Source organism: Ornithorhynchus anatinus, chromosome 3 (assembly GCF_004115215.2).
Source record: "Ornithorhynchus anatinus isolate Pmale09 chromosome 3, mOrnAna1.pri.v4, whole genome shotgun sequence".
In the NCBI taxonomy this organism is placed as follows: domain Eukaryota; kingdom Metazoa; phylum Chordata; class Mammalia; order Monotremata; family Ornithorhynchidae; genus Ornithorhynchus; species Ornithorhynchus anatinus.
This window is the reverse complement of record NC_041730.1, coordinates 82,684,057-82,710,079: the sequence shown is the minus strand read 5'-3', so window position 1 is coordinate 82,710,079 and position 26,023 is coordinate 82,684,057. Positions and strand designations below refer to the sequence as shown.

The following is a 26,023-nucleotide window of genomic DNA, read 5'->3' as shown; positions in this document are numbered from 1 at the left end:
ATTGTATACAAATGTACACAAATCCTCCCAAATTGAGGACTTTCATGAACAAGACACTCTTTATCAGGTACCAAACCAAATCTCTCAATTAATCCACCTTTTATTCTTCCTCAGAGACTTGGCACTTTAATATTAGTTTTTGTCATATTACCAGTTTTGTCTCTACTTCCATCCAAAACTAGCTCTGCCTCTTCAAGACAATTTCAATAGCCCTTAACATACAGTTGGGCCTTTCCACTGCATTCAGATGTGCTCCTGAGTGGTCATTATTGGTTAAATTAGCATTTGGGAACAATTGTTTCAACGGGAAATATGAGGCATATTCCAACCCCCATCATTAAACTCTCTAATGCTCCCAATCAAGGTCTGCATGCTCATAGCTTTCATGCACGCTTTTTGGATGTCCCAGTGCTGCCATTAAGGGTTCAGTAGGCAAATAATACAGTAATTGACTGCAAAATTAGCTCAATCTCCTAAAAAACATCCTATGTTCAGCAGTACACTGTTAGCAGAAGTTCACATTTCATATACTTCTCAGAGATTCACTTTTCCAGGCTTTAGAAACAACGGTAGAAATCATGCGGACCCTCTCAAATGCAGCCAAAGTGCATGATGCACTAAGACGTAAACCCACATTTTTTTTCCCATGAGTTTTATTACTTTTTCTTGGTTTTGATTTACAAAAATGTTTATGGGCAAATCCTTCTCAAGATGTGTGAATCTTTGGTGTCAGAGAGTAAACTCTTCAGGTGTGAAACCTATCACATAAAGACAGATTTTTGGATTTTTTATGAAGGACTGCTGTAATATACAGTCTCTTTCATCTCTGCTTGTCCTCCGAACACCAGGAGAAATAGACTTTGGATAAAAGTATGTGTGTGTAGCCGTGCATATGCATATACACAAGGTTACATGCTTGTTGGGTCATTTAATATGTATGTGTGCTTAGTGCTTATTTAATACTAAAATTCATTTTCTGGCTTGAAATGTCCCTTCTGCAACAATTCCTCCCCATGGCTCTTGAAAACAAGCCCAGCTCTAGAGTTGATAAATAGAGCTCTCTGAATACAGAAAAAAATTCATTAAAATATACAAACCCATTGGAGAACAATTTTCCAAACTCCTTAGTGACACTACCACATTGCCTTGGGAAAATTGAGTGAGATATTAGAAAAAAATACTTCTAATCAAACTGCATTTTAATTTTGCACAGATTGCTTTCCACACGTTGCAGAAGAACAGCATTTTGTCCATTGATCAATGGTAGTCAGTGAGTTCCTTCACTGTGCAGACATTTACTTGGGAGAGAACAATAGGGGAAGACATGATCCCTTCACACCCCCTCAACCTCCTTAGACAGACTGCTGCCCCCTGAAAATGGAAGGATCACCGGGCTGCCCCTTTACCTTGCGCATATCTTTGCCGAACGTCTCACTGTAGGTGGTGCCAAGGATTTCAAATTGGACATAAGGATTAGAGCTGTCTTCTCGGAATTCCATCACTCCAGTGAGCCCAGTAATGTGACCCTGAGGGAAGAAGGAGGATATGCAATTGGAGAATTCTGGAGGAAGCAGACAGAGAAGCCCCTAAAACTCTACTTTTTCCCCTCTCAGCTCCAAAGACATGAAAAGCAGGAGGCTCCTATCATGGACATGATCTTGACAGTGCTGAGGAATGGGCTTTATCTCGATCCACTGGGTTCCATCACCTTTCTGAACATTCAGTATCCATCAGCACGCTGCCAGGTGATGCAGACAGATACCAGTGCATTTTCATTGTTATTGAAACCCCAAGCAATTTGCTGCAAATAAAAGTCCAAATACCATAGATTTCCCTAAATGCTCTTTCATGGCTTCTAAAGGCCAATTCTTTTTAACAAGTCTTCTGCGGATTCCTCGATCCACTTAAAATCCTAGGCTGCAAAGCTCACATCCATCTGAAATTCATAAGATATATGGGCTCTTGAAACAATATTGCAGATAAAGAACAGCATGAATCTTCTCACCCCAAAATTCAGGTCTTGCTCGGGGGTGCTACATGTGAGGTACAGCATTCATGATTTCCACATTATTTAAAATAAAATGCTTTTTTATATATTGTTTGGGTTGAATTTCTATACGGAACATCACAAAAATCTAAGGAGGCCCCCTCACCCATTAATTAATCCAGAGTATTTAACGAGTATCTCCTGTGAGCAGAGCACTGTACTAAATGCTGGGGGGCATTCAATAGAAACAGCAGACATGATCTCTGGTTTCAATGACGGGACAATCCATCTTCCAGCCTCCCAAGAAGGCTTCCAGTACTCAGACCAGGCTAAGGGAGAGGCGGCCTCTTTCTCTGGCAAATTCAAAGGACTCCCATGTCAACCTTCTTCTGACCTCCCCTTCCTACCCTCCCCCTTTTGCAACCTCCCTGGAATTATTCTATACTTGAGGTCAGAGGAACAGGAGGAGACTTTCAAGGGAGGTCCTGGTTGACCCCATGCAGCTGAGGTACCTCTTGAGAGCCATGGGTTTGAGACAGTTGCTGTCTTCCGCACCAATCCCAAGGCCAGGCAGCCCTGGCACCAAACTATGGGAAGCTCACAGATATTGCCATCTCCCAGAGCCTGGTATGTCACTAGTGGTGAGTCTGTCAGTTTGGGTATTTGCACCTTCTTTATGGTCTCCAGCATGGATCTCCCTCCATTCCATGGCTTGGTGGACTTCCTCATGCAGTTCAAGCTGGCCATGCTGTGCCATTTCCTGTCCTCTAGTTTTCTGTGGAAGGCGTTGGCTAGCATCAGCACACTATCATACAGGTAGAGGTTGGAGACCTGCAAGGAACACACAGAGTGAAATGGTTAACCTTAAGGGGTTCCAACCAAGTGAAAATGGTACAGATGCTAGTCAGTCCAGTCTCAGGGTCAGGAGTTTCCAGTGGGGCATGGACAGTTACAGAGGAAAGGTGAAGCACAGTTGCTATTCTCAATGGGTTTCTAGTCCAATGGCTAGGTGATCTGGGAGAAGGATGAACTCTAATCCCCATTGTGGTGGTGGATACAGTTGATGAGCCTTAATAGCCCAACAGGTGGTAATTATTACATTCCTGCTCTTCTCAGGTAAATCTCCACTTTCTTACCCTAAACTCTTTCTCCAGTCCCTGATCCATTAATTAGTCCTCAAGTCCCAGTGCTTAGTACAGTACTCTGCACCCAGCTGGGGCTTAATGAATACCATGATCAGTATTGTTTCTTCATTCAGTCATATTTATTGAGCATTTACTCTGTGCAGAGCACTGTATTAAGTGCTTGGAAAATACAATTCCCGTATCAAATAGAGACATTCCTTCCCTATAATGGGCTCACAGTCTTGAAGAAGGGGGACAGACATCAAAACAAGTAAACAGGCATCAGTAGCAACAATATAAATAAATAGAATTATTCCTCCTACCTGAAACTTCCTCCCTCTCCACTCTCAGCTTCATCAAAATATACCTTATACCTTTTTCAAATCCTTCCTAAATGATAGCATCCCATGACTAACCCACCCCACCCCCAAACACACACACACACACACACTTTCATGGCCATGCCAATTTATTAGCTACCTCAGACCTTTCATGCGTTTAACTGTTTATCTATTTACTGATTAATTTTTTTTGTGGCTTTTACACCTATTTTCTCATTCTAAACAATGGTATATTCTCATTTTTAACAGTAACACATTCCAAAATTGGGCTATTTACTCATTAAGTGCTTACTAGATGCCAAGCACTATGTTAACAACTGGTGTTGATAGAAGATTATTAGTTTGGACATTGTCCCTGTCCCACAGTCTAAGAGCCAGAAAAGGAAAATATCTTATCCCCATTCTAGAGTAGAAGAACTGCATGCCCATTGTGGGTAGGAAACGTGTCTGTTATATTGTTATGTTGTAGTAGTAGTATTGAGTATTTATTGAGCACTTACTATGTGCAGAGCACTGTACTGAGTGCTTGGAATGTACAAATCGGCAACAGATACAGACAGTCCCTGCCCATTGATGGGCTTACAGTCTAATCAACAGGCTTACAGTCTAATCGACGGGTTGTACTCTCCCAAAATTTTTAGTGCAGTGCCCCGCACTTAGTAAGCACTCAGTAAATATGATTGATTGCCCTCTCTTACCTCACGTCTCTACTCTCCTACTACAACCCAGCCCACACTCTTCGCTCCTCTAATGCTCACCTTATCACTGTGACTTAATCTCATCTATCGCACCACCAAACCCTCACCCACACCCTGCCTCTGATCTGGAACACCCTTCCTCCTCAAATCCAACAGAAAATTACTCTCCCCTCCTTCAAAGCCTTATCAAAGGCACATCTCCTCCAAGAGACTTTCCCTGACTAAGCCTTCCTTTCCTCTTCTCCCACTTCCTTTTGCATCACCCTGACTTGCACCCTTTGTTCTAAGCAGATGACACGCAGATCTACATCTCCGCCCCGTCCTCTCCCCCTCCCTTCAGGCTCGCATCTCCTCCTGCCTCCGGGACGTCTCCACCTGGATGTCGGCCCGCCACCTAAAACTCAACATGAGCAAGACTGAGCTCCTCATCTTCCCTCCCAAACCCGGTCCTCTCCCAGACTTCTCTATCACCGTGGATGGCACGACCATCCTTCCCGTCTCTCGGGCCCGCGATCTCGTTGTCATCCTTGACTCGTCTCTCTCGTTCACCCCACACATCCTATCCGTTACCAAGACCTGCCGGTTTCACCTTTACAATATCGCCAAGATCCGCCCTTTCCTCTCCACCCAAATGGCTACCTTACTGCTACGGGCTCTCGTTATATCCCAGCTAGACTACTGTGTCAGCCTTCTCTCTGATCTCCCTTCCTCCTCTCTCGCCCCGCTCCAGTCTATTCTTCACTCTGCTGCCCGGCTCATCTTCCTGCAGAAACGATCTGGGCATGTCACTCCCCTTCTTAAACACCTCCAGTGGTTGCCTATCAACCTCCGCTCCAAACAAAAACTCCTCACTCTAGGCTTCAAGGCTCTCCATCACCTTGCCCCTTCCTACTTCTCCTCCCTTCTCTCTTTCTACCACCCACCCCGCACGCTCCGCTCCTCTGCCGCCCACCTCCTCACCGTCCCTCGGTCTCGCCTATCCCGCCATCGACCCCTGGGCCACGTCCTCCCGCGGTCCTGGAACGCCCTCCCTCCTCACCTCCGCCAAACTGATTCTCTTTCCCTCTTCAAAACCTTACTTAAAAATCACCTCCTCCAAGAGGCCTTCCCAGACTGAGCTCCTCTTCTCCCTCTACTCCCTCTGCCACCCCCCCTTTACCTCTCCGCAGCTAAACCCTCTTTTTCCCCTTTTCCCTCTGCTCCTCCACCTCTCCCTTCCCATCCCCACAGCACTGTACTCGTCCGCTCAACTGTATATATTTTCATTACCCTATTTATTTGGTTAATGAATTGTACATCGCCTTGATTCTATTTAGTTGCCATTGTTTTTACGAGATGTTCTTCCCCTTGACTCTATTTATTGCCATTGTTCTTGTCTGTCCGTCTCCCCCGATTAGACTGTAAGCCCGTCAAACGGCAGGGACTGTCTCTATCTGTTGCCGACTTGTTCATCCCAAGTGCTTAGTACAGTGCTCTGCACATAGTAAGCGCTCAATAAATACTATTGAATGAATGAATTAATTAATTCCCCCCTGGTCCCAACCCCATAGCACTTAGGTACATATCTGTAATGTATTTATATTAATGTCTATCTCTCCAGCTCTAGGCTGTAAATTTGGTGAATGAGCAGGGAATGTGTCTGCTTATTGCTGTATTGTACTCTCTCAGGCATTTAGTACAGTGCTCTGCACATAGTAAGCACTCAGTAAATATGATTGAAATGAATTGAATTGACTGGTTAGTGATTTGCCTAAGGTCACAGAGCAGGCCAGTGGTAAAACTGGGGTTAGAACCCAATTCTCCTAGCTCCCAGTTTGAACATCTTTTCATTAGGCTAGCTGTCCATTCATGTTTGCTCATCTCTGCCCTTAGAATGAAAGCACCTTGAGGGCAAGAATCACATTTAATCGATTTTGGCATATTCCTTGGCATCTGCTACAGTATTTTACACACAGGAGGCACTCACTAAAACCCTGTTGGTACTGATAATCTCATTAAACAGATGCTTTCCGACAGGCTGGCTGGTCCTCTAGACTGTAAACTCGTTATGTGCAGGGAACGTGTTTGCTAACTCTGTTGTATTGTACTCTCCCAAGAATTTAGTACACTGGTCTACACATAGTAAGCACTCAGTAAATACCATTAATCGATTCTCAATACAGAGAAGCCAAGTAGTAAAGGCAACCAATTATGGGTCATTAGACTTCTATTGGGGAAGCATTCAATGAATGAAAATAGGCGATTCAAACAAAAACCCCAGGAATAGCAATACTGATCTATGAAGGGTTGGCAGATTTCAGGGCCATGATTGCGTGGGGATTCTGACCTACTTTCATATCATTAGTAACACTAGCAACCACCATCTAATGAGGTGAAAATGGGTGTTTTTTTAAAAATGACCACTATGAAAAATTCCAGCTAGAGTTTTACAAACGTCTCAGACAGGCAAGTGACAAATAATTAAAATATTTAGGCCCATTTTTATCAAGACACCTAAGAAACAAATGTTTTAAGAAACAGCATATGCAATTTCACACTGAGCAATCACTTGACTCTCTCCTGATATATATTCCTGAATACATATTCACGGACACTCACACATTATATATAAAATGTTTGTGAATATATACGTGTAGATACACTGAATGTAAAATAAGAAACATTAAAAACTGTCATTAGAGGGCCATACCAATGGCCCATAAAGCTTCTTATCTTGTCTCCAATAGAGGTAAGAAGATGCTTAGAGAAATCTTCTTTCAATAATCTATGTTAGGTTTAGATATAGTCCACTCAATATGTTCTTGTGTGTCCCCTCTACATCCCTAGCTTTCCTTGCTATGACCCAATATGGACCACTTGCCTATTGCTTTACCTAGCTCCTTGTGAACCTAATAAACTTAAATTTTGGCCTGCATGACTTCCTGTGGGAACAAATTCCATCTGTTTCCCATCTGTTGTGGGAAAAAGACTTTCCGTCTGCTTGTTTGTTTTGAACCTATCACTTTTAAGCTTCAGTGGATGCTCCAACATCCCGTCGTTATGGGATTTGGGAGAAGAGCAATTCTGTGTTTGGCCTGAAGAGTTCCATCATGTCACTTTTCAGATTATAAAGGAAGCTCCACCACCTGCTGATTATGTCTGTTGTTAACAACAATAATAATGATATTTGTTTAGTGCTTACTATGTGTGAACCACTCTACTAAGCACTGGAGTAGATACAAAAAAAAGTAGATTAGGCCCAGTTTCTGTTCCATGTGGGACTAACAGTCTAAGCAGGAGGGAGAACAGATATTCAATCCCCATTTTGCAAATGAGGAAACTGAGGAACAGAGAACTCAAGTGACTTGGCTAAGGTCACACAGCAGAGATGTGGTGAAGATGGGATTAGAACTAGGGTCTTCTGACTCCCAGACCCATACTCTTTTCCCTAAGCCATGCTGCTTCTATATATTGACCAGACAAAGCAAAGAGTACTCTAAAAACTGACCTGCCAGAATTTTAATCTGAGGTCAATACTTTGGGCTTTGTTTTGTTGGGTTTTTTGTGAGATGTAGTAACTTTCACTACACTGAATGAAGAAAGCAGTGCTTCTATATCTTTTCCCTCACTCTTTCCATTCCCCAGATTTTACCTGATACTCTGCAGGCTCCTTTTCTGCCAGCTCCTGAAAAGCAGTCTGGCATAGTGGAAAGCACAAGAGCCTGGGAGTCAGAAAGACAGGGTTCTAACCCTGACTTCACCACTTACCTACTGTGTGAGTTTGAACAAGTCACTTAGCTTTTCTGGCCCTTCATTTTCTCATCTGTAAAATGAGGTTTGAATATCCCTTCTCCCGTCCCTTCAGACTCGGAGCACCACGTAGGATAGGGTCAGTGTCTAGCCTGATTATACTGTATCTATCACAGTGCTTGGTAATAATAGTAATGGTTTATTTTAAGCACTTACTTTGTACCAAGCACTGTTCTAAGTGCTAGGGTAGGTAAAAGGTACTCAGGTTGGACACAGTCCCTGTCCCATGGGGGCTCGCAGTCTTAATCCCCATTTTACTGATGAGGGAAATGAGGCACAGAAAAGTGAAGTGACTTGCCCAAGGCCACACAGCAGACAAGTAGCAGAGATGGGACTATGACCTCTGACTCCCAAGCCCTTGCTCTATCCATTCATTCATTCAATGGTATTTATTGATCGTTTACTGTGTGCAGAGCATTGTACTAAGCACTTGGAAAGTACAGTTCAACAACAAGTAGAGACAGTGATGATGATGGTATTTATTATGCACTTACTATGTGCCAAGCACTCTTCTAAGCATTGGGGTAGATACAAGGTGATCAGGTTGCCCCATATAGGGCTCATAGTCTTTTAATCCCCATTTGACTGATGAGGGAACTGAGGCACAGAAAAGTGAAGTGATTTGCCCAAAGTCACAGAGCTGACAAGTGGCAGAGAGGGGATTAGAACCCACAACCTCTGATGCCCAAACCCATGCTCTTTCCACTAAGCCACGCTGCTTCTCATCCCCACCCACAACGGGCTCACAGTCTAGAAGGGGCGAGATAGACATCAAAACAAGTAAGTAGGCATCAGTATCATCATTATGAGAAAATAGAATTATAGATATATACAAATCATTAATAAAAATAAATAGAATTATAATTATAAATATATACCTAGATACACAAGTGCTGTGGGGTGGGGAGGAGGCGGCACAGCAAAGGGAGCGGGTCGGGGCAATGGGGAGGTGGGGAGGGAGCGAAGGAAAAGGGTGTTAGTGTGGGAAGGCCTCCTGGAGGAGGTGAGCATTCAGTAGAGCTTTAAAGCGGGGAAGTATGCTAGTTTGGCAGATTTGAGGAGGGAGGGCATTGCAGGCCAGAGGTAGGATATGGGTCAGGGGTCGACGGCAGAACAGGAGAGAACAAGGCACAGTGAGAAGGTTAACACCAGAGGAGTGGAATGTGTGGGCTGGGCTGTAGGAGGAGAGAAGGGAGGTGAAGTAAGAAGGGGCAAGGTGATGGAGAGTGTTGAAGCTAATAGTAAGGAGTTCCACTACACCATGCTGCTTCCTTGTTACATTGTAAGTGCTTAACAGATACCGTATTAATCATTGTTATTAACATCCAGTTGGCCATCATCTACCCCATGTATAGACAACATCACTCAACCTAAAAGAAGAACCTTGGCAAAGTGAATAGAGCACAGACCTGGAGTCAGAAGGAATTGGGTTCTAATCCTGGCTACGCCACTTGTCTGTGGTGTGACCTTGGGCAAGTCACTTAATTTATCTGGGCCTCAATTATATCATCTGTAAAATGGGGATTAAGAATGTGAGCCCTATGTGGGACATGGACTGTGATCAATCTGTTTAACTTATATCTACCCCAGCATTTAGAACAGTGCTTGACACATGGTAAGCACTGAACAGATACCATCATTAAAGGGAACTCTCCCCAGAAACCAGGTCTGGCTGTTGTGTCTTCCATGACTCTTTACGGAATGGGGGCGGGGGAGAGAGGCATGAAGGAGAAATGGACAGGAGGGCTTCCCTGCCTCCTCAGCATTCTAAAAGAAGCCTTGACTGTCAGCCTAACAGCTCCCAACAGCACGAACTGCTAAATAATTCATAATATTTTTACTGCTCTCGAATAAAGATCTGACTTGCCAATCCTGCGTGTTGTGTGGGAAATGAAGTTGCTTTAGCTTTATTCTCTTAAAAAGTATACATTTTGAGGAGGATCGTCCTTGACAGATGAACTGAAGATGTTTTTTCTTTGCTAGTTTTTGCACAGCATCCTTTCCACCGTTTATCTTAATTATTGATTTATTTATCTAATCTTTGTACCCAATCACTTCATAGAGTAATATAGTCTGACAATAAAACAGGGATCCTATAAAGATCAAGACCAAATTGAATTTCGGCAAGACAAATTTACTGAAGCTCTTCAAAAATGGATTAGATTTTTCCAGCCATAATCAGGACTTAAAAATATATGAGTGAAGAAAGACCTCCAATTTCAAGAGAGGAAGGCAGGGAAAGACGTGACTAAGCCTCTGCCCTCTAAGTTCCTCATATGACAAACATTAAAGCATTTCATTTAAAAGAAATTTATATTCTGGAGTTTCCCTTATGGAACTTCTCTCATGAGTGAGGTCCTGCAGTGTAATCTAATTCACTCACTCAATCGTATTTATTGAGCACTTACTATGTGCACTAAGCACTTGGGAGAGTGTAATATAACAATAAACAGATACATTCCCTGCCCACACAAACCAGAAATCAGGGTTAACATCAGGCTTCAGTTCTGGTGAAAACAAATTTGTGTGCATGTGTGTGTGTGTGTGTATGCACATAGCTTCTTGCTTTTTTTAGTTTATATAAATCTTAATATAAGAGTAGGAAGTAGCGTGACCTAGTGGAAACAGCACAGGCCTGAGTTCTAATCACAGCTCTGCCATTTACCTTCTATATGACCTTGGGCAAGTAAATTAACTTCTTCATCGGCAAAGTAGGGATTCAGTGGCATTTCTTGTTTGTACTTAGAATGTTAGCCCAATGTAGGACCTGTTTAGCTACCCCAGTGCTTAGTCCAGTATTGGACACAGAATAAACACTTAAGCTCCGTATCTAATTCTGTGAGAAATTCTTCCAACACAAACTGCTAAGAGCATCCTTGAAAGTCCTTGAATCAGCCATTGCAGAGCAGAAGTAGGTTGAGGTTCTCTACTAGCCTATACATGGAAATTCCTATGCCCAATCAAAAATCTCCACTTTGACACACAGATGAAGAGTTCCATTGAATTCTGCTACTTGGGGAACATCGTAACCAATGATGTCAAAAAAGACAATCCTTTGAAAGATCAACAACTGTGATGCCAACATGGATCTAGATTCAGATCAAACTCTAAAGAGAAATATATTATCCATTCATTTATATGAATGGAAAGCATGGATTTAGCTGAGAAGCCACATTTAGAAAAAGCCATAGGTTATATAGAACAATAATTGGCAATAAGGTCTGTGAAAAGTAAGGTCCCAGAATATGGCATCAGTGGCATCAAAGCAATCCCGTTTTTGTTCGATGGGACATGAGAGGAGAATGATCTAGAATAGACCTCCAAGCAGTACTAGTGGAGGGAGGCCAGAAGAAATGCTATAAAGACACAGTAAGTTAAGACCTAAGATATGGCAGAATTGTGGAAAGCATAAGACAGATCAGCCTGTCTTGTGGCAATCAGGACTGGAACAATCTCTTAGAGATTTGGGGATTTGAGAAGAGTCCAATATGAATACAGAGAAACTGTTGCTAAGTCCCGCAGATAGTGACTGTCTCAACTGAATCAAGAATAATTTTTACCATTCTTCATTGCAAACCTCTCTCTTCTCCTGTTACCTTCTTATGCTTTTTCCACTTCCATCACACTGCTTGTTCTCCATGCTCCTTGTATCCCTGACAAGACTAGGATGGTCCCTTTGGAACAACTCTAGCAGGAGAAAGACACTGTGCTCCCCTCCCCCACCATGGAGAACTATTTCCTTTAATGTCTGGAAAATGCTAGTTTCCTGCTTAAAATCATATTTCTTTCTTGCTAGTAAAAGCTTCAGAGCAAAAATTAGATTATATCTGTCACTTTATACAGTATGTTCCTTTTTTATTTTGTATTTATTAACTAGGCTAGTATATAAGGATACTCCCATTTTTTTCATTATCTGAAGTGCATGCAGAAGAAACATTCTTTGCCCTTGAAAGAATATTCCCCTCTCTGACAGATTATGATCAATAGAAAGATGAGCTCTGGATTAGAAGTGGTTCTGGACTCTCTTCCCACCCTCCTCTTCCACAATCACTTTCATGACGGTTGCCACATATTCAAATGGATTATTTATATCTTTTCACACTCTTTTTATCCAAGGTTTCCTCCATTTATATTGGTTGTTCTTCTCCCACAAGGCTGTACAATCCCTAAGAGCTGAGACGGAAGTCCGATTAGCCTTCTGCAAAGATCCCAGATATCTAGTTTAGCAAGTTCTCTATCAGCATTAATGAAGATGCTGACACTATAAACTTTTTCTATTCTATTTTGCAAGGGCAGGTCTGGTTTCTTCTTAGGCAAAAGTACCCAACCCCAATGCTGTCCGTCTTCACAGGTCAAGGGCCGGATTGTGACTTTTGATCTTTCTGAGGAGCTAGCAAGTGGTCAGTGGATCCCTCTGTTCATATTCTCCAAGGTTTACAAATCTGGTTATTCTAGCTTGCAGGCCTGGCCCTCGTTTTCACTGGAACACCGTTACCTATGAAATCAAACTGTACGATATAGGCTGGAGGGGTTGAGTGACTCTCTTCACATGGTGACTCCCTGGGAGCCCCCTAAGCCTGCTCTACTTTTCCTAGGGCAGAGAGGTCAGGCATCATCTGAGACCAAAAGCCAAGGCCCAGGGGTCCCTGACAAACTCCATGGATTTGGACTGGGTGGAGGCAGTGGGATCCAGAGACCTGTATCTTTTCCTGGCATTCTTAACCTCGCTGGGTGGCCATCAGAGGCAGTGGAAAGGAAGGGTGGTGGGGTTGGCGCAATGTCAGAGACCTATGATCAGGTCTCTTTCTGCACAACAAAAATCTCACTAATACTTCATAAACTGAGTAGTTCAGGGAAACTGCTTTTTGAAAAAAAAAAAGACTTTTCAGTGTTTCCTTTTTTTAAATGAAGCACATGAAGCTTCATCACCTAGCCAACCCACCTTTGTTGATAAGTAGTAGCTTGATATTTCAGCCTCTGGGTCCAATCAATTAAATAAATCAATGGCCCCAAATTCTCCCAGTGTGCTATGGGGCAGGGAACAGCCCTGGCTCAGGCAGAGGGTTTGTCCTCTCTGAACTGGTAAGGCAGGTAAGGCCATGAGTTCCTGGGTACCCTAGGGTGTCAATTAAGTGGGATCCCCCTGACCCAGTCTTTACTGAAGATCTCCAATACAAGAAAACAAAACCCACTTTTTGTTCCTGCCAATTGTCTGAGAGGTATGTTCTTTACAACAAAAGAAATGATCAAAGCAACCCGTGAAAATCAGCCAGAACCAGAACCCTCCAAGATCAGTATCAAGCCTGCAGGACTGGCTCCTCTCTCCGGGAAAATGAGGCCCCTCTGGAAGCTGTATTAACTCTTCCAGACCGCAACATCATCATTATTAATCATATTTATTGAGCACTTTCTGTGTGCAAAGTACTGTACTAAGCACTTGGGAGAGTACTGTACAACATCAGACACATTCCCTGCCCACAATGAGCTCACAGCATGCTGACAAGTGCCCTGAAACATTCATGTATCATGCAGGAGAAGGTCAGGGATGAAAATAAGCCAGTTGAATTGTGAGATGTTCATGATCTGACCCTCCTTGGGCAATAAAAACTACCTCTTACACTCCATCCTTCCTTTTTCCCTGAGAGACCTGGCATTGGAATGATTCCCTGTCTTTAGTTATCCCACAGATACACATTAAGGAATGGATAAGCTTCTGCTTCATGGAGTTTACGATCTAATAGAGAGGCAGACACTAAAATAAATTATAGGTAGGGGGAAGCAAGAGAGTTTAAAGATCTGTATTTTAAGTGCTGTGGCAGGGAGGAAATAGGGTGTGTGTGGGGGGGTGCTAAGGGCTTAGAGGATGAGGTCTTAAATGCATAACTGATGCAGTAGTTGGGGGAACCAGATGGGGAGATGACAGTTTAATCAGGCAACCCCCTTAGAAGAGATGTGATTTTCAAAGGCTTTTGAAGATGGGGAGAGTAGTGTTCTGCCAGATGTGAAGGGGGAAGGCACAAGCAAGAGGCCGATGGCAAAGGAGAGAAGACTGAAGCACACTGAATATGTTAGTATTAGAGGAACAAAGCATGCTAAATGTGAGAGAGGAACAAGGATAAGTAATGGGGAGAGAACTGATAATGACCCCTTTCTGGATCCTCTCTGGAGTTTCTCCATTCAGTGACTTCAGCACAGCAGAGGTGTGAGTCAGTCATGGGATTGACTGTTGTAGCTCTAGTTCTGTACAAGTTGACCTTGTCAGCCATGACTCACATTTCCACACTTAATATTCTGGATGCGATTCTGATGCAGTTTTGTGTTATAGTTTTTGATGGAAGCCCTCATTCTGGCCCTGTCATGTCTCATCACCTGCATTCCCCCCCTCATCATCCCAGTGCTCCCGTAGGGTACATGCCAAGTTTGTGCCTTGCTAAAGTACGACTGCAGCCATGTGGCTCTGTCGGGAAAAAGCTTTGAATCCAAACTGTGTTAGTTCCCCACCCAGACCCAACTGGACTGTAGAGTTTTCACCCTGCACATTTGAACAACAATTCATTCTTGTTCTAGGGCATTTTAAAGTACGAAATATGAGCTGTGGCTGCCATGGCAGCTTTACCCCCCAGGACCGAGGTTTGCATCTGAACTGTGTTAGGGAAGCCTTGTTCCCCACCCGTCCAGTCAGCTTGCTATGCTGGCCTCATCACTGACAAACTTTAAGGGATTTTCCAAATAATAAAATCACTGCTCAGAAAGGTGTTGTGCTTTGATGAAATCCTTCCATCATGTAGTGTTTCACCCCATCACAATCCGGCTCAGCGCTCTGCATATTTCTTCGTGTCTAACTGTTTATAACCATGGCCTCTAAGTGAAAACAGACTTACCTGTGAAGAGACTAGGAATGACTCTGGATAAGAAAGTGAAATGATTAGTTCACTTAGAACATGCGAGTACGAAAAATGTGGCATCTGTGGGTTCCCATCTTTGTTAAAATGATTGCCTCTATATACAGTGAAGATACTCAGAGTGACAGATTGCCTATTCTTCACTTCATTTGACCCAGGAGCTTTTGGTTTTGTCAGTCCTGATGTTGCCATCCATGGGAAGTTTCAGGATCCTCAACTCGGTATTCAGTGAGGAAGGCCATCTCCATAATGTTCCTTCTGATATAGAATACGGGATGAATTTATTGACTCTTCTTGGTTTCTGAATCAAAACCCAGTGATCTCACAGGCCCAGCTCAAAGCGTCCAATCTTTCCTGTTTGTTGAAACCCCAGTGAATTTAAGTCAGATTAAACAAGTCTATCAAGTTGGTCTTTCTGAGGAAGAAGTTTTCCAATAGAGATATCCTCATGAATTTCTATCGGCTGACTGCTGACTAGGTGTCTGGCTTTCTGTGTGACTAGCTGGGGAGGGAAGGAGCTGGGGAAGTGGAGAGAAGAGAACAATGTGCTTATTTCTTTCTTACAGAATCATTCTCCTGGATTGTGCAATGCTTCAGTGAGAAGTAGCATGGACTACTGGAAAGACTGCAGGCCTGTGAGTCAGAGGACTGGGGTTTCTTTGTTTGCTTTTATGGTTTTTGTTAAGTGCTTATGATGTGCCAAGCACTGTTCTAAGCACTGGGGTAGATTAAGGTAATCAGGTTGAACAAGTCTATGTCCCACATGGAGTTCACAGTCTTAATCTCCATTTTACAGATAAGGTAAGTGAAGCACAGAGAAGTAAAGTGACTTGCCCAAGGTCACCGCAGACCAGAGGCAGAGCTGGCACTAAACCTAGGTTCTTCTGATTCCCAGGCCTGTGCTCTATCCACTAGGCCACACTGTTTCTGGCTCTGCCACTTGTCTGTTGTGTGACCTTGGGCAAGTCACAATTTCTCTGTGCCTCAATTACTTCATCTGTAAAATGGGGATTAAGACCATGACCCCTATATGGTACAGGGACTGTGTCCAACCCTATTATCATATATTTTTACCTTAGTCCAGGGCCTAGTATACAGTAAGTGCTTAATACCATATTAAAGAAAAAAAAATTACCAACCAACCAAAACCTCAAGTTTTCTTCTTAGCTCTATGAAAAAGACTGGTTCTGCAGGGTAGAGAAAGAATTAAGAGACAGTGATTCTTTTTGGGTGAGTGAATCATAGTGGGAAATAAAAATTCACCTTCCCACACTACTGCCTGTGTAGGCCAGGTAAGTTCCAGTGGACTGCCCTGGATTTGGTAGGTGGAGAGAAGGATGACACTTTATGGAAAGGAACCAGTAACAGGTTTCAGTTAATTCAAATTTCTCCCTTACCTGACAGTAATATTGAGTTTACAAAATTTTGCACAAATAAAAGAACTCAACATCTCAGAAAAAAGGTTCAGAGACAGGCAAACGTTTGCCATCCAAGAGGGCATTCACTTTAGGATGGCACCCTTGGAAAAAGGAAGGCACAATGCCTAGGGATGTGGAAGTCAGGTGTTTTGGGAAAGAGGGAGCAGAAATGGAGATCTGGGCAAGTGAATCGAGTGTTCTTTCTCATCCAAGAAAAAGGAAAAATAAGCTCTTTGGTGGAGAGGTGTCTGTGCATCCAGTATTTCCCTTTTCAAGGGCCAAGCATTATATGTGTGCCAGAGATCAAGGTGAATTTTCCATCCCAGAATTAATCATGCAATATTGAACATCCAGAAAGTTGGTCCTGCCCTGCAGAGTTCTGACCCTCTACCAAGCCCACATGTCAGTTGAGAGCTGCCAGCCATGCCACCTCAAAGGCCAGTGAAGGGACCAGCTGGGAAGGCCAGCTGATGCCCAGATGCCAATGATTCAAATATCCACTCCTAAATAGAGTAGCTGCCTCATACACCTGCCAAACTCACCCTGAGAGTGCAGTCCAAAGGAGGGAGCAGATAGAAGTGGAGGACAAAATGGACCAGAGTCTTGCCAGTGAATGCAACATTTTCCCTCCAAGCAGGTGGCATGCATGCCAATCATTATTTTTCACTGGGGGGGCCAAAAGAACCCAATGTCTGACTGAATTTACTATGACTAAGAAGGGACTAGCTCCAGCTCACCATTGCATCCATCTGTATCCAGAAAAGGAAGTGACTCATCTGTCTCTTTTAATAATAATAATGATGATGATGATGGTATTTGCTAAGCTCTTACTATGTGCCAAGAACTGTTCTTAGCACTGGGGTGGATACAAGGCAATCAGGGTGTCCCACATGGGGCTCACAGTCATAATCCCCATTTTACAGGTAAGGAATTGAGGCACAGAGAAGTTAAGTGATTTGCCCAAAGTCACATAGCTGATAGTCAGGATTATTACTCATGACCTCTGACTCCCAAGCCCCGGCTCTTTCCACTAAGCCTCGTTGCTTCTCTATAATGATGATATTGGTTAAGTGCTTACTATGTACCAAGCACTGTTCTAAGCGCTGTAGGGGATACAAGGTAATAAGGTTGTCCCACATGGGGTTCACTGTCTTAATCCCCATTTTCCAGATGATGGAACTGAGGCACAGAGAAGTTAAGTGACTTGCCCAAAGTCACACAGCTGACAAGTGGCAGAGCTGCGATTAGAACCCATGTCCTCTGACTCCCAAGCCCTCTTTCCATTGAGTCACACTGCTTCTTTTGTGCAAGGAAAGGGTTCTCCATTGCTATCTTCTTTATCAGAGGCAGTCAGTGACTTGGATAGCCCTTGTTCAAATTGGGAAAATCAAATCCAGGCAATTGGACTATCATGGGATGAGTAAGTCATCTCATACAAATGATCTCTCAGAAGTGCTACTGGCAGCAGAGTTGCTGTCTGCTCACCCCAGGGGTAAGGGATATGTCCTATGCTATATCTGTAATGGATTATACTGTCTGTCTCCTCCACTACAAGGGATCATAACTTCTACCTCTATTGTCCTCTGCCAAGTACTTCATCAAGTCCTCTGGACTTAAGACACACTCAAATACAACTGATTGCTTATTCTTTCACATGGAAGAAATCCTACCACCAGGACCTTCAAATAGGAAAGCCAGATACATATATGAGTGCATTTTTCAGAAATATGCATCTGGAAAGGGAGAAAAGGTAAGTTGGGTGATTGTATTTTTCACCCTTGTTTCTATTGTACAATGTCATTGCAGTGATTCAGAGGATTCTCCATGTTGCTTTTGAATAGGTCTATAATATCGAGAGGATCATAAAAATCTTGGGGCCCATAAGCCATTTCTGAAGGGAGATTGTCCCATTCTCTAAACTACCTAGCTTCAATTGGGATTGTGTTTCTTCGATAGCCAAATTCTTGTCTTGTCTTACGCCAGTGAGTTGTTTCCGACCCATAGCGACACCACGGACACATCTCTCCAGAATGCCCCACTCTAGATCTGCAATCGTTCTGTTACTGTATCCATAGTTTTCTTGGCAAAAATGTGGAAGTGGTTTACCATTGCTTCCTTCCATGCAGTAAATTTGATTCTCCACCCTTGACCCTCTCCCGTGCCTCTGTTGCCCAGAACAGGTGAGTTTTGACTTGTAGCAGATTGCCTTCCACTCACTTGTAAAAAAAGTGAGTGAGGCAGAGTCATGCCTCTGCTTGACCTCTCCTCCCCATAGCCAAGACTGCTACCAAGTGCGATCCTGAGAGGGGAGCCAAATTCCGGGGCAGCTATACCCTTGATTGTGTAGAGGTTTTTCTGGGTGTGGGCTGGCATGGAATTCAGGCTTTTTTCAGACTTACTGTCAGCCCACAGTGCAGTTTTGCACTATTAAAGTCATGTATAGCCTTTTGCATGTCTTCTTGATTATGTTAAGACAAACACACAGTCTATAGACTGTAAGCTCATTGTGGGCAGGAAATATGTCTGTTTATTGTTGTATTGTACCCTCCCAAGTGTTTTGTACAATGCTCTGCATATAGCATGTGCTCAATAAATACAACTGAATGAGTGAAACATCTAATAATAATAATAATGATAGTGGTATTTGTTAAGCACTTACTTTGTGCCAAGCACTGTACTAATTGCTGGGGTGGATACAAGATAATCAGGTTAGACCCAATCCATGTTCTAAATGGGGCTCACATAAATCCACCCTTAGACTACCATCTCAAAGATGTAGATCTTACTGCCATTAGTGTCATTTTCAAAAATGAAGTATTACTAGTAGAAAAGGTATATGTCAAACTCCTCCTGGGTTTGAACACATTTAAAAGAAGCATAAAAGACATTCTTTGCACGTAAATAACTTGTATTTCACACATACACACACACACATATATGACAAATGCATGGTAATATGTATATATTTACACACACATCAGTAAGCGAGTTTTACATATACACATATATATGACGAATGCATGGTTATATGTATATGTAAAACTCGCTTACTGGTGTGTGTGTGTGTGAGTATGTATGTATCAAGTTATGGAATGAGAATAGACATAACCTAGTGTTAAGAGAAGGAGCGTGGCATAGTGGAAAGAGCCCAGGCTTGGGAGTCGGAGGTTGTGGGTTCTAATCCCGGCCCCACCACTGATCAGCTATGTGACTTTGGGCAAGTCACTTGACTTCTCTGTGCCTCAGTTAACTCATCTATAAAATGGGGATTAAGACTGTGAGCCCCATTTGGGACAACCTGATTACCTTATATCTACCCCAGTGCTTAGAACAGTGCTCGGCACATAGTAAGCACTTAACAAATGCCATCATTATTATTATTATTAGAAACCATCCCACTAGATGTATTTTCCTTAAAAGCCTTTCTCTTCTCTATACAGGTGCCCAAATGAACAGGTAAAACCATGCTCATTTGGCTTGCTTAACAGAGCAGAGAAAAAAACAATTTGGCCACAGGCTGCCATTCAGTTGGCACCACTACATCCCACTCTGCAGAGACATGGAGGGTGGCTGATTTTAGAATCTACTGATCTTCATGAGCCTTCCAAAATGAAATCATTGCCTTTAGAAAAAAAGCTGCATCCTGGGATAGGTAGCAGAGGTGGTGAGAATTACATCCCCAAAGGATTTTCATTTCTTTGAGGAGGACAGAGTTAACAATCCATGACTTAAATGTTGTTTTTGAGAGGGTGCTCTAAATATGTTAATCTGCCCAATATGTCATCCAGCTAGAGTCCAGCAGAAATTTGTTAGTTTTCGACATAGTCATTAAAAAACAAAACAAAAAACCCCCAATAATCACTCTTGAGGAAATTGCTAGGGAACAACTTGGAAACTGGATTAATCTACTACATGCTCAAGTGGCTGTGAACAAGCAAAGTGAATAAATCTAACCCAACCATCCCCACAAGGCCTTTGCAGCATGTGGAAATGTAGGTCTATCTATAGACATAAGTTTAGGAACTTTGGTTATGCTCTCCTGAGGAGACTGATTACCAGAAGAGCAGAAGGAGAGGAGTCAGGAGATTCAGGGTCCAGCCTACCCTGATTTGACCTCATTCCTAAATGGAGATTTTCCTGTTTCTTTCTTTTGCAACTTCCAAATGAAAGCAGGATGCCAGGATCCACAGTACTGTGTAATTATGTATTGTGTAATCGCTTCTGTTGAACTGTGGGCTAAAAACAAGAACCCACTTAGGTAGATGTGAATAACCCTGGTATTTGTTAACCTCTTACTATTTGTCAAGCACTTTACTAAGCCCTAGGGTAGATACAAGATAATCAGGTCCCTCATGGGGCTCACACTCTAAATAGGAGGGAGAATGGGCAGTGAATCCCCATTTTGCAGATGAGGGAACTGAGGTACAGATAAGTTAAGTGATTTATTCAAGATCACACAGCAGGTAAGTGGCAGAGGCAGGATTAGAACAAAAGTCATCTGACTTCCAGGCCCACGCTCTTTCCACTAGGCCTCATGGCTTCCCTAGAGTCCAGGAGAAAGTAGCAGAGATGACAGTGGAAAGCCTTTACCTCTCATTTTCCAGTGCCATTTACTTAGGAGGGATATAATTGGCAGGTGGGCATCTAGTGTGCCAGTTCATGGCTTAGCTGCACCCTATTGCCAAGTAAATGGTTTTTAGCTCCAGGCTTTCTGATGGTTTGGTTTCAGTAAAATGCACCAAGGGAAAGAACACTCCCCAATTTATTTCCTAGAAGTCATTCAGATGGTAATTTCTTCTCATCTTAAGACACTGGAAGGGTCTTAAACTACCATCCTGGAGAACAAAGCTTCCATTCCCTAGGACTCCCCTGTGAATCTTTTTCTCCCCTTCCAGAAAATGGCTAACAAGGAAAAAGATATGAGCAGAGCTAAAAACTGTACAACCCCAAACTGTGTTACTTTAAAATAAAATAGGCCCCCAGTGGGCTGGTATTCCCGGATCAGCTAAGAGTCGGCACAACGGCCTGTTAATGCTTTATGCAGGCAATATTATCGCTCCACAATTCAGTCTGGGGAAATGATAAACATTCCCCGGAATTAAGGTTAGTCAGCAATGCCCCTCCCCCTGTGGAACATGCTGAGATTTAAATACTGCCCCATCAGTTCTTCCTTTCCTCTTCCCATGAAGATATCCAGAGGCAGGCAACACTCTCCCACCCTCTTCCCAAGGAAGAGGCTTGACCATGGCCCCATTACCTACCTGCAGCATTTGCAGATAACCTTCTTGAGGGTCACACAGCAGTGACGAGATCCGATGGTTATTCCTTGTACATTTCTGGCTGTCCTTTGCCGAGGGAAAGATCTGGCGGACCACAGTCATTCTGCCCAGAGCACTGTGCACCAGCTCCAGGATCTCTGGGTCACTGATTTCCTAGGAAGGAAAGGGAAATCTTTGAACATTCTTAGGGACTTCTAACATCTAAGGTACAAATGAAAAATGTTTCACTCAATTCCAAATCGGTTAGATTCTCCCCTATTTTGGCCAGAGTGTGAATTCGTGTCCCTAGGGAAGAAGGGGAGGTGGAGAGCTGAGCAACGATTGGAAAGTGGCTTGTGCTTGCAAGATCTTTCCCTGAAGCAGCATTGTCTAGTGGATATGCACAGGCCTGGGAGTCAGAAAGACCTGGGTTTTAATCCTAGCTCCACCACTTGTCTGCTGTGTGACCTTGGGCAAGTCACTCAACTTCTCTGGGCTTCAGTTATTTCATCTGTAAAATGGGGATCAATACTGTGAGCCCCATGTGGAATATGGATGGTGTCCCACATAATTACCTTGTATTTACCCCAGTGCTTAGAACAGTGCCTGGCACATAGTAAGCCCTTAACAAATATCAATTAAAAAAATGGCAGTCCCGCCTAGCAAAAATTGATTCATTAGACAATTCAAAATGGAGGGGGAGTCAAATTTATACTGCTTGGTTGGTTGATTTATTCTTAAGAACTGAAGATATTTTGTCCTACATTGGAAAAAGGACTCTAATTTGGGTTATGAGATTCATTTCATCCCAGAGTTCACCCGATATTAATTAGTGAATGCATTAACAGTACTCATATGATTGGCAATGGATAAAAATAAGTGAACTAGCGTGAACCTTCTCCTGGGACTCCAACACTTGGATTCCCATTTACATATTCAGAAAACAATTTATGTTGCTAGCAAGTCCAGTGTGCACTCAGGTTTGTTTTCCTCTTTTTGAGCCTCTAACACCAAGTCAAGCAGTTCAAAGAAATGGAGCATTCTCAGTTAGGACCGGCAATACCGATCTGGCCATTCCAATATCAGAACTTCGAGGAAGGTGGCCCAAAAGAGGCTTCCCAGTCTCTGGGCCATCAGGGACTCCCTTAATATCAGACTCCAGACATGCAGGGTGAGGATAAAATGGCAATATGCCTTCCCATCTATGAAAACATTTGGATGACTGTGGCTATTGTAACTGATATACTTTGAACAGCTCCGACTCAGTGGTGCAGAGGCTGAAATTCCTCATTCACAATATTTCACCAGTCTGGAACTTCCTACTCACACAAACTGACAGATCACACCCCACAGGAGTGATCACATCACACAGGTCTCCCCACCTTCAAAGACCTCATAGAATCTTACCTCCAAAAAAGCCTTCCCTGATTAACTTTCAACAGCTAGTCACATTAACATAACTTTCACACTTACATATTTACTTCGACCCTCCCTCAGCACTTACGTACATATAATCAATTGTATAGTCAATTTGTTGATTCTGATTTCTCTGTTTTTAAATACATTCATGCCTGCCTCCCCTCAGTTAGTGTGGAAACTCCTTATAGGTAGGGAAAATTCCATTGTATTTTCCCAAGTCCTTAGTGACCAATAGTCACTCAATAAAAGCTTTCATGGATTACTACTACTGCTTTTTTATATTTTAATCTATTTTTACAAATCCATCATCAACCCTTTCCTTCCCCCTACTCTTAGATTGTGACCCTCATGTGGGGCTGGTATCAAGTCTAATTCTCCTCTTTGTATTTGTTCCCAGCACACAATGCAGTTCTTTGTCAGACTATACACTGATTATATATCATCAAATGAATTCACAATTCATCAGTCCCACAAATGACATCTATTGGTTACGGCACAGATTCATGTGGGAAAATGGTGCTTTAAACTTGTGGTCAGTCACCTAAAGAGCTTTATGTAACCATTTGCTCTGCACACAGTAAACACTCAATAAATAGCCCTGGTTGATTGATTGATGGATCTGCAACATCACTACCAAATAAGTTTGCTTTGTTCCTCTGAACTGTTTTCTCAATTTCTTATTTTTGTCATCCATCCTGGAATTTTGTTTCATTTGAGGGCCTTTCAGGGGAAAAGAATTATGGAAACCTTCTATTTTGAAAAGGTAAAGGAACCATTCATGTACCACATACGTATGAGGATGTGGGATATATGACTAGGGCCTTATCATAGCTCCATGTTGGGTTTGACTAGTCCTGAGATTTAAGATTCAATCCCTTGAAGAAATATTGAATTTTTAACTTTGTATCAGAGCCTTCCTCTTGCTGCATTTTATGAAGTAGAAATAAAAAATCCATATAACTGTATGCATCTGCATAGCAAAACTTGGTTGCATTCTGTATCTAAACAATTTCTAAACACACAAGCACACACACACCTCCTCCCTTAGGAAATCTTTACTCTTCTACTTGCTAGAGACTGAATCAAAACTGAGGGTCCAGGCTGACTCCAGAATAGGGGATCTGGCATCCAAGAGTTCGTCAACAGAGATAAACCAGAAATGCTTTTTTTAAAATTGTATTTGTTAAGTGCTTACTATGTGCCAGGCACTGTTCTAAACTCTGGGGTAGATACACAGTATTTAGGTTGGACACCATCCATGTCCCACATGGGGGATTCAGAGTTTTAACCCCCATTTAACAGATGAGGTAACTGAAACACAGAGAAGTGAAGTGGCTTGCCCAAGATCACACAACAGACGTGCTGGAGTTGGGATTAGAACCCAGGTTCTTCTGGCTCCCAGGCCCATGCTCTATTCATTAGGCCACACTGCTTCACAGTCTTTCCCTGCCAGTTTCTATCACCAGTTGGAGATGAAGAGAGAAGATCTTAGATTTAATACATGTATAGGGTGGGCTTCTGGGGAGGAAAAATTCACTTGGAGGAATAAAATGGGAAAGGTGAGTCGTAGGAAAAGTAGCACTAAAGTTTCAGAATCTATTGGCATCAGTAAAAGCTGTTATTTAATATTCAGACAACTTTCTAAAAGTACCTTAAGCCTTGCAAATATTTACTAGTTATTCTCTGCTTTTCCTTACAGGCATACCTAGATCTAACAGACTTTTTTATGAAATTAGTTTCTTGCCATCTCTGGAAACAAAATTAAATACATTCTCCACCTTAAACTTGTAGCTACTAGAGGGCTAAAGCAAATTTTCATGAATGAATTTATGGAGAAGCATTGGCTTTGGGAGAATGGAACAAACAGGAAAAAATGTTGGGTCCACTCTCTAAAGATAACTTCCACTGAAGCCAACAAGCAGTTTCTGAATGTCAGAACTCAGACTCACACCAAAAACTGAAAGAAACAGGAATAAAATGACTTAGAGGGATGAGTGGAGAGCTGTTTATCATCAACAAGTCAAGTTTTTTTTTATTGAACACTTTACAAGAGCACTGTACAAAGCATGTATAGGAGTAAAATAGAGTTAGTAGACATTATTATCCAGGCTCTCAAGAAGCTTACAGTCTAGTAAGGAAGAAAGACATTAAAACAATCAGTCAACCAATGGTATTTATTGAGAGCTTACTGCTTGCAGAGCACTGTACTAAATGATTCAGAGAGTACAATATAACAGAGATAGTAGGCACGTTCCCTGTTCAGTCAGGGAACTGGCCTGCTGTGTGACCTTAAGCAAGTCACATAATTTCTCTGTGCCTTAGTTTCCTCATTTGAAAAATATTTATGCTTATTATTTACTGTGTGCAGAGTACAGTACTAAAGGATTCAGAGAGTACAATATAACAGATTTGGCAGGCATGCTCCCTGCCCACAAAGAACGTACAGTCTAGAGGGGGAGACAGACATTAAAATAAATTATAGATATGTACATAAGTGCTGTGGGTTATGAGTAAAGGTTACAAAGCCAAGTGCAGGATTGATAAAGAAGGGAGACAGAGTAGGGGAACTGAGCATTTAATCAGGGAAGGCCTCTTGGAGGAGATGTGATTTCAAAAAGGCTTTGAAGGTGGGGAGAGTAACTGTCTGTCAGATATGGAAGGGGAGAGAGTTCTAGGCCAGAGGGAAGACATGAGCAAGGGATCAGCAGCGAGATAGACAAGATTGAAGTACAGGAGTAGGTTGGGATAAGAGGAGTTAAAGTATATAAAGGCTGCTCACAAGACGATCATGAATAGAAATCTCTAACCCTAACCTAAGACCCTATGGATGGCAGTATCAAAAACAAACATAAGGAAACACTTCTTCACCCAGAGACTGGAGAGTATATGACAATAGTAATAACTGTAGGATTTGTTAAATGCTTACCGTTTGCCAAGCACTATGCTAAGCATTGGGTTGATACATGGTAATCAGGTTGGGCACTGTAAGCTCTAGACCTTATTCTTGTTGATGATGATTGTATTTGTTAAGCTTTTGCTATGTGCCAAGCATTGGTGTAAGCGCTGGGGTAGATACAAGGTAATCAG

The 26,023-nt window shown here is 42.6% G+C and overlaps 1 protein-coding gene across 2 annotated transcripts in view; it reads right to left on the bottom strand.

Annotated features, from left to right (window-relative positions):
- Positions 1–26,023, bottom strand: part of GRID1 (glutamate ionotropic receptor delta type subunit 1) — an 842,873-nt gene that overhangs the window by 151,347 nt on the left and 665,503 nt on the right. For both annotated transcript variants that reach the window (XM_029061433.1, XM_029061434.2), the window contains exons 6-8: positions 21,521–21,691; positions 2,657–2,818; positions 1,407–1,526 (exon numbers count right to left, since the gene is read on the bottom strand). In XM_029061433.1, coding sequence (XP_028917266.1) covers positions 1,407–1,526; positions 2,657–2,818; positions 21,521–21,691 — 453 coding nt within the window. The remainder of the gene's footprint in view (positions 1–1,406; positions 1,527–2,656; positions 2,819–21,520; positions 21,692–26,023) is intronic.